This window comes from Pholis gunnellus (assembly GCF_910591455.1).
Source record: "Pholis gunnellus genome assembly, chromosome: 15".
Classification (NCBI taxonomy): domain Eukaryota; kingdom Metazoa; phylum Chordata; class Actinopteri; order Perciformes; family Pholidae; genus Pholis; species Pholis gunnellus.
In genome coordinates this window covers 17,310,315-17,319,751 of record NC_136542.1, presented here as the reverse complement: position 1 = coordinate 17,319,751, position 9,437 = coordinate 17,310,315, and the positions used below count along the sequence as shown (strand labels likewise).

Genomic DNA, 9,437 nt, shown 5'->3' with positions numbered 1-9,437 from the left:
GGTCACAGAGAGCATTAAAACTGCTCTGTAGCGTCCCCTCCTCCGGGTAAATAAAGGGACCGTTTCAGTGATCCTTTAGTTGAAGTTTTGACCAAACCGAGCTGTGAGGAACATCTTTTAAAACATTTACTTTAGTTAGTTGGTGTTATCAGCAAATAGCTTTGGTACGAGTGGTGATTTCCTGTAACTGAAGCTCCTCAGCACCACTAATTACAATGTTCTGCGCAGCCCCGTCTGGCTTCTCCTTCTCGAGTAGCAATAAGGCCACAAACAACAATGCACGACACTACGCCCACTAGCCATGAGTCCTTTAATGACAATGATCATTTGAAAAAATATAGTGAAACACTCGACTTGGAAGAAAGAAAGAAAGAAAGAAAGACCTTGACAGCAGATTTGAAAACAGATGAGTGCAGAACAGCTGTGGTTAGTCCAACGTGTGTGACTCAGCCGAGAATCATAAGACATGCAACACATCAGAACACAAAGACCTGAAGAACAGCCAACGTCTTTACCAGAAAACATACAACTCAACAGCAACCCTCTGCACAATGTTCTGCATGGTGTTGCACAGACATGCAATCCGAAGCACATTATACAATAATAAAGCGTGTATTTTAGTATAAATATTACATCTCTAGGATTATTTTTGTCTCGCCTTTATGTTACAGATGACGGGAGAGGGAAATCAAGTGAAGCATGGAGCGTAGCTCTCGTCGCTCCTCGGCCCTACTGGAACCGCCTGCTGAGCCACTTTGCCGACTGTGCAGATTTGTCGCATCAAGCCAAAGAACCCGGCAGCGCGACAGCGGGAGCGCTTTGAATTCTTGCTCGTTTAGTGCACGTACGACCTCTCTCTCTACCAAGTCAGAACTAATGAATTCCCACGACCCAAATAAGACAAACGACTCATTCAAACAGTGACACCAGAGTTACAGCCTGCAACAAGCTCATATATTCAAACAAATCACATGATTTGACAGAGAGAGGGGAGAGAACCCACAACGACATGTTAGCTGGTTGTGCAACTGACAACAACAAAAAAAGCATTTGGATAACTATCACACTGCGGTGTGTTTTACAAGGCCATACATCTAGAGTTGGGAGTGAATCCAAAATGAAAAGTGCTCTGTGAATGAAGGCCAAAATATATATATATATATTTGTTTTTTTCATTTTGAAGATTCTCTTGCATAATAAAGATGAGAAAGAGAGCGGGGGGCACAGGTAGAATTAAATCAATCGATCATCATCGTTCAAAGAAAATAATAACAATTTGGGGACGTCCTTCATCTCAGGAAGATGACAAGCAGCGTTATAGTTTCTGGCTATTCTGCAGCAGCCTGCCGTCACGTCATCGCCCAACTAGCAATGCACTCGCGACGTACGTTATGTATATAATGGCACAAAGAAAAAGGGGAAACCAGCTCCTCCCCCGCTTGTCACTGCTTGTCCTTAAGCTTTAAAAAAAAAAAAAAAAAGAAAAGGTAGTGACTAGTGTCGTATGCTCTCTAAGTCAGAAGTTACTCCAAGAAATAGCCAAGAGCCGCGTCCCTCGCTAGAGGCCTATCTGGCTAAACTGACTGAGGGTAATTCTTATTGCCTTGGTCTTCCAGTTGCTCTTTTCAACAGGTTCGCCAAATATGGTCCAAACCCGCCGGAAAATCCCCTACTGACGATCATGACATGGTGACAGTGTGGACAAAGAGTTTAAAACACGTTAAGCATGGCCCCGTCTGCCGAGAACTAGCTTTAAATGGTCGGAACAGAGTTCGTGTTGCGGTGGCTCTCATTCCCAGTTCTCCCAGTCTTCATCCATCTGGTAAAAAAATAAAATAAAAAGATTTGGGTTAGAGTTAGTAAAACGTTCTCAATTATTCATATATTAAAGTGGAAACCGCTTATAGTGATCGTGTTTACAGTGATCAACCACTTAAATGGACGGATCAAATGCTGTTTGAACTATTTGCTGATAGTAATAAAGTAGTCTGCTTACAGTGTTCATTGTGGGTCAACGCATGAAAAAAACAAACATTTCTTTTGTTTTCCAGCTGGCTACTGGACGCTGGTGCTGCGTGCGTTCAGAAATAAAGATAGGAAAAAGAAAGTCATCTTCTCTCAATGAATATCTCCTCAAAGCACATGTCAAACTGCCAGAAACCAGCCAACTAGACGCAGCAGCGAAACTCCTCAGGCTGCCATGTGCAGCCTACAGAAAACTAACGCGCACAGGGGGGGAGCCGCCCTCGTCGAGTGGATCGATGATGCCCGTTCACGTAATGTCCCCTTAGAGGGGAAACTATGCCACGAACGGCGAGCCGCCTCCATCCATGCTGCCAGCGCCCCTGAGCTCCTCGTCCGGCAGGTCATCAGCATGCTCCGCCCCACGCTGCAATGACACAGAGCCGCCGGCAACCGATAAACCCCAAGCGAGCACTTTGTGCCCGGAAAGATGAGCCAGTAAAAAGCGACGCTGTCCGCGTCAAAACGTTGTATTCATGTAATGGATACACAAATGCCAATTAGATAGTAGAAATAAAAAAAACTAAAAAAAGTTGACTCTAATCATCGGCTTGTACTGATCAATACAACTCGGCCAGACGTGCTCACGATGAGCGGTTTCCACTGGAGCGGTAGTAAATGTGACGGCACTAACCTCTCCGGAAGCTTCTATTTTAGAGAGTGCCATTTGGACTTCTTCTTCCGTCATGTCCAGGTCAAAGTCTTTCTCCCAGTCCTCGCTCACATCGGTGCTGGACCCTGGAGGAGAAAGGAGGAGCCTATTTAGTGGCAACCTCACAACCACATCACTGAACTGAATCCCGTCTGGATTTATGCTTCCTCACTGGAACATCTCACAGCCAACTGAAATCGTCTCACCTTTCTTGCCATTGTTAGAGGGCGTAGACTTCCCGCTGTCGGAGTTGAGCTCGAACACTCTCAGGTCCTGCGGCCCCTCCTCCTTCGCCGCTTCTGGTTTAAAGGTGGGGGGAGCAGAAGGCCGCACCGGCGCCCCGTCAACAGTGACCTCTGGCTGGGTTACGGCTTTCACCTGTGGCCTGAGAGGCAAGTCACTCTTTCGGGGCCTCTGCTCCTCGCGCGTCTTGTCCGCGGCGTCTTCCAAGCTGGCTTCTGTCAGTTTCTTGGCCAGCTCCGCGGCGACGGGCTCCCGCCGCGCCGACACCTGCGTCGGCAGGCTGCCGCTGTCGCTGCTGACTGAGAGGGCGGCGTCGCGCTCTTCGGCGGGAGACGGGACGGGGCTCAGTAGAGGCGTTCCTAAGGGGGCGGCCGGGTTGGCGGGGAACCGGGTCGAGCCGCTGAGTCGAGATGATGACGTAGCGCCGAGGAAATCGTCTGACAGGAAGAGCACGAACACCAGAGAGGCAGTGTGAGTGACAGGTTCTAAAGTTAAATCGGACTATTTGAAATGTTAAAACTGAAGACAGCATACCTTCCTCCTCCTCCTCCTCCTCCTCCTCCCAGCCAAGGGTCTCTGTGTGTGTCGTCTGTTCTGCCCTCTGCTTCAATGCCACTCTCCTCGCCTCCTCCTAGAAAACACACATTTTTATGTTTGTTCTTCAATTCTGTGCCACCTCTATGTTGTCGACTACAAGTAGATAAGTTAATTCAGTGTATTTCAAGTTCGACATGTTTTAAGGCCAAATCACAATCATGTTTCAATCAAAGTGCTCCAAGATGACATAACACACAACCAGTGCTTTCTACAGGCACAGCGGGCATGTGGAGCCACCGGCAGTGACTCAGGACCTGCAGCATGTTTCAGCCAGCAGGTGGCGTCCGAGACAATTATTTTAAGCTGTGGTGCGTTCTGAACTGTGCAAGTTCAGAACGCACCACACAAAATGGCACAATTACCTGGTCCAACTGGAAGACTCGGTAGAAATACCTCTGCCAGAATTCTGAATGTGCTACAGCTGCCGGCACCTGTGAATAAAACAAAACAAGATCTTGTTTCCTGCACTGCCAATTCCTGATGACGTCTCGTTCTTTTTTGCGTTCGACAGCACTTATATTGTCGGTCACGTTGGATAAAAGACGTAAAGGTAATGCAGTGATTCCAGAGTCTGTGCTCCTTAATAATAAGCGATGAGAGAATACGCACCATTTTGGTGTAAAGGGCTCGTATGGAGGGACTGTTGACCAAAAGCTCGGAGACTTCTCCCTTCTTGTCTTCCAAACTGAATCTGGACTGCCAGTTGTCAAACTGCTCCGGGGGACCTGGACAAAAAAAAGAACCTCTCATTAAAACACATTCAAGAGATACTAAAGACTAAATATTATTATCTTATCCATCTTACAGTTAGCCCACCTTGCAATTATCACATTATGAATTAAATCTAGCAAACTAACGATGGTGAAAATAAAACGTGTACATATGTGTGTCACAGCAGCAAAATAAAGTACAAAATCAGATGCATAGTCTAGAGAGTAAGTACTCTAAAAGAACCAGCATAGAAACACGACAACATTAAAGATCAGCTTCCTTTAAACACAATATAACTAAACACCAGTCTGACAGACCGGTGGAGGTCTTGTCTCACCATCGGGCTCATTGCAGTATGTAGCAGGGTCAGCTTGCAAACTGTAGAGACGAGCCTGCAGGACAAACAAATGCTTAGTCGTGGTCGTTTCGTCTCAACTTGCACATCATGTGCTCGTTTTCACACGTCCTGCAGCCTCTTATGACAAAACATAAGACAACTAAAATCGGTCCTGAATCAACACTTTGTTCAAGGAGATCAACCACGTTTTCCATTTGGTTATTTACAAGAGCCCCCTGCACAGAGATCTAGCTAGCTCAGCATTCAGACGCTCCATGTTTGTGACACAGTGAACTTATTAACAGGTGACTTCTCAAGTCTATTTTTCAGCTAAAAAAAAAAAAAAAAAAGGACAAGTAGACCCACCTTACAACTGTCGTAGATTTCTGTAGTCCCTGACGGCGTTGCCACCAATGTGATTACATCACAGTCGATGGTTTTATCGGGCGGTGGCGCAAGCGTGTCTGTTATCACCCCTAAGAAACTAGAGAGGCTCTTCTTCACCTTTTCTGAGGTCTCAGAGGAACCTTCCACCTGGAAAGCAGCAGAAATACGGTATTTAGCATCGAAAAAAAATCACATTCACACAGGAGACATATGCATATGACGCGAGTCTACTGAACACACATTCAACCGCCATTTGACCCGACAGTCACATGGGAAAAAAACAATGAACAAGGTGAAGGCTGCAACTTACTGCAAGCTTATTCCGGACAGCCGTGGCTGTAGCCACAATCGAGCAGGTCGTGTCATGTTGCACCACAGTGGAGAACTCTGTCAGGTCTCGCTTGATGAATTCTAAGGCCTCAGTCGACTGCAGACGAGAGTAAAATGATCAACTTTATCATATCAATTAAGAAATACTCGTGTGTATGTAGGCCTACATGAACAACGTAGCATTCAAAATGACACAAAGAAAAGAGTTCAACACCGCTCAACGCCAGGAATACATAGAAAACACACGACGTAAATATAGAAACTTGGAAGAAAAGCAGTAAACATTACTGTTTATCAAAGAGGTACGATTAACGGCAGGTGTTTCAGCAGAACAACAAGCTTCAGGCTCTGTGAATGAGTCATCCCACATGTTCTAAAATGTCTTTCTGGAACATCAAAGCTCAAATCTCTCAGAACAAGAGATGCTCCTGAGAACAGCTGGAACTCTCTAGATTGTCTGTTCATGCTAACATATAGTTAGCACAGTTTAAATATAGTCTTTTAGCAACCTTGATAATACAGTGCAACCAGGTTTTATTTACAGTAGGTAAAGTTCAAATAAAAAAATAAATGAATAAATGAATAAATGAAGTAAACCACTGCAGCCTTGCATTTGACTTTATCTGTTATAATGGTGCATCTGTTATATGTTTTGGCTCCGACCTTTCATGACAACTATGTGGTTAATGTGTGTTGTTCACTAAAGACTAACTGTGGTCTTATGCATCTACTGAAGAAGTGGTTACTGTTGAACTATTTCTCAGAGCAACATCAGACAGATGATACAGAAAGACGTCCTAGTTTTAAACGCTGTGGATGACCGTGTTTACGTGGATTACCTTATCTTTGACGGCCTGGAAGCTCTGCTGAAGCCAGCCTCCCCACCAGCCTTCTCTGTAAACACACAGACGTTCAGTAACCAAAACAGCAGCGAAAACATTTCCATATTTAACAACTCTTCAACGGCATGACCGTTGTACATTTATCAAATGCTCAAAACGGTTCATCAATAAAGTGACACTTCACAGTTATTGACAGTTGGCTGCTGCCTTTCTCGAACGTTAATGTTAGCTATTTCTGGCTAACTTACACAAACATAGCCTAGCGAGCTAAAGGAGTTAGCTACTGTCAGCTAGCTGCGCCGTGTAAATTAATGTGTCAAAGTAAGCCACGAGTGCGATTGGTAAGGCTGAACATAAACGCCAGCTGTGAAAATAGAGGATATATATTTATATATGCAGTCCACTCTTTGCTACTGCGAAATTTCAGCTGCTCCGCACTGGCTAACAGCTAACCAGGCTATGCTAACGCTAGCCAGGCTATGTTTTGGTAAACAACTGCACTTCCTGAACCGATTCCGTGAGTTGTAAAGCACAGCGTTGACACAAACCAACGACACACAATCATATTCGATACATAACACAATAACGAAAACAATGTGTGTACGATGACGGTGCTCTCTGCTATATTATATTTAAAACCCAAAAGTAATTTGCGAGTTCACTCTCACCCTTCAGCCATCTTCAGACGATGACATCATCAGTATTTACTGAACTCTAACCCCGGTTGCATCGCTTTGAAAAAAAAGACACACGTGATACAATATGACTTCCCGTATACCATGCACAGACAATCTTATTCGCATATACAGAGATAAATCGAAAGAAATCACGGTTTTAAATAGTCGTCTTTTACAGTTTGTATCCAGCAAATGTTTTACAGTCTTTGCGCTATTTATGGTGGCTGCAGAGGACCAGATTAGACGGCAACGCCAAAGACTAAGTGGCAAAGGACACAGTAGTTTGGGAAGCACTGTGTGGGCTACATGGACTTAATAAAGTAATGAGATGCCTTTCAGTTCTTCTCTATTGTTCTCATGTATTGTTCGAAACAAGAGGTAACCAACCGTTGCATGTGACTTCATACTGTTAACGTGGTCAGAAGTTTTGTACCTCTCTGCATAATAAACCAGAAACATATTTACCTATAGGAACAAGATTAATCTGCACTCAGTGTAGGCACTACACTCAGACAACTTTGCTCTTCTTGTGATAGTTGTGTGTAAAGAACTGTGTGAAAAGTCATCATCGGTTAAGTAAATGCATCTGGAACCACCATCGCCCGGTTGGCAGAAGTGCATCGGAACAAAGGAGGACAACCAGCAGCACAATGCCTCCACGAGGGACGATAACAATTTAAGCATATGCAAGTTATTTTCTGTTAATCAAACCTCATTTAACCAATAACCTGCATACAAAACCAAAGAAATGAATCCAGACCAAACCTCTCCTTCTCGAGCCATTACGTTGGCTAATCAGTGTTTAGCTATTCCATCATGAATCCCCTCATCAATCTCTCCGCTCTCATTATCTGTGGATGTGCATGTGGATGTGCATATTGCATATGGGTGGGTCGACCTCCAGCATCTGTGCTTTCCCCTCATCAGTATTCTGGGTGAAAAGGGGGCTGTAGGCTTTTCCCAAGCACACGATGAGAAAGAACAGGCAACAAGCCCCTGGAAGTGTGTTCTCCCTTAATTGAAGTCTCCCCTTATCCAGACGCTGCACAATGTGTGCGTATGTCCCTCAATATGTCTGCCCTGTGCAGCCCCTCAATCCTCTTAATTGGGTCTTTCAGTCATCTAATTAACTCTGTCAATGCAGGTTGTGCTGAGCCAAGTCGGGACAAGTACTCCTCTATTGATCAGTATCTGAAGCAGTTAACTTACCCAGCTGTCTACATGGCTGTGGTGTGTGTGTGTGTGTGTGTGTGTGTGTGTGTGTGTGTGTGTGTGTGTGTGTGTGTGTGTGTGTGTGGTGTTTGCATGACATTTAATGCACATGAGGGTCAATGTGTAGTATCATCCCTCGTGTTGTTAAAAACGTCTGTGTCTATCGTTTTGGAAATTCCTCTTCTTCAGCTGATCAGCAGTTATGTAGAGTTAGCTTGTCCAAGTTATATGAGATTTTAGATTCGTTAATATGACGTGTTCGTGAAGAAAATGTCCTCTTTGTACTATTGTTTAGTTGTCCTTTATTCAGGTAATCTCATTGAGCTTCGGGGTCTCAATCTCAAGAGAGACCTGGTTATGGTTGGTTATGAACTCTAACTCTCCTGTCTGTATTAATTGAATTCCTTCCATTTATTATGGTTAATATGGAAAACTAAATGCAGAGGTGGAAAGAAAAGCATTGTTCCTAAACAGAGTTTAAGACATTTGCTTCCATTTTATTCAACTTTATACTTGTACTTCATTTTATTTTAGTGGCAGAAAATATGCGTTTTTCTCATAAAAAGTTTGAAAAAATCTGCCAGTGTTGCATATTTTCAATGCAAATGATCTTATTTGCATTTTCGACAATAATTTCTGTTTCATAGTTGTCGTGCCATAACCTGCCCTTTTCTCTCTTGTTTTAAGAAAATCAGTTGATAAGAATCAGGTTGAAATATTGTTGCTGCTCTGCAAAATAAGGTTTTAATTATCCACACTAATGCAGATGTTAAACTGGCCAACACTTAATAAAGTAGTGAAGACCTCCACTCCGCTCTACTTTATACTTAAAGGATGTGAATGCTGCTAAAAGTAGAATTGTCTGTATCGCTTCGCTTTAATTCTCAGAGGTAATTGTGCACAACATCATGACTCTAACCAGAGCTGCCAATGCTGGTTAGCGTATGCTAAAGAGCACCACGATGACAGCAGTGGCCGACCATAATGGCACACAGAGGACCTGTCCATATTGTGTGATTTAAGAAGCATATCCATTACACACCACACACATCACACCCACACCCACACACATGCTCCAGACCGCTGATGCCACACCGTGGGTTAACACCATCTGGTGCCGATCAGGAAACACCAGCTTTGCACAAGTCAGTGTCTCTAATTATCTACCTAGAGCAAAGGGAGGCCGATCCCCACTAATCTCCACAATGTGTTCTGCTTCCCATTCCCACCTGTGCCCGAGTAAAAGAGGTGGGGGTGGGGGGGGGGGGCCTTGTGGGAGGACCCGGGGTCACTGTGTCAAGGGACCGGGGACCAGGTGACGCCGCGACGCCCGGTCCCCACGACAGAAGCTCCGCCGCTTGGTTTGGCTGGCAGCTGCCTCCCCCCACTGAGACGTCCCACAGCTGACAATCCCCAAGTACTGACAG

The 9,437-nt window shown here is 44.6% G+C and overlaps 1 protein-coding gene across 1 annotated transcript; it reads right to left on the bottom strand.

Moving 5' to 3' along the window:
• Nucleotides 1-296: 296 nt before the first annotated feature.
• bsdc1 (BSD domain containing 1) lies at nt 297-6,872 on the bottom strand. Its single transcript, XM_079174461.1, has 11 exons — nt 6,790-6,872; nt 6,119-6,173; nt 5,260-5,376; nt 4,929-5,096; nt 4,563-4,617; nt 4,124-4,239; nt 3,877-3,945; nt 3,452-3,548; nt 2,881-3,354; nt 2,657-2,760; nt 297-1,819 (listed from the first exon to the last, which is right to left on the bottom strand). Exons 1-11 carry the CDS (start codon nt 6,798-6,800, stop codon nt 1,790-1,792), a joined length of 1,296 nt encoding a protein of 431 aa, XP_079030587.1. The 5' UTR covers nt 6,801-6,872; the 3' UTR covers nt 297-1,789.
• Between the last annotated feature and the right edge of the window lie 2,565 nt (nt 6,873-9,437).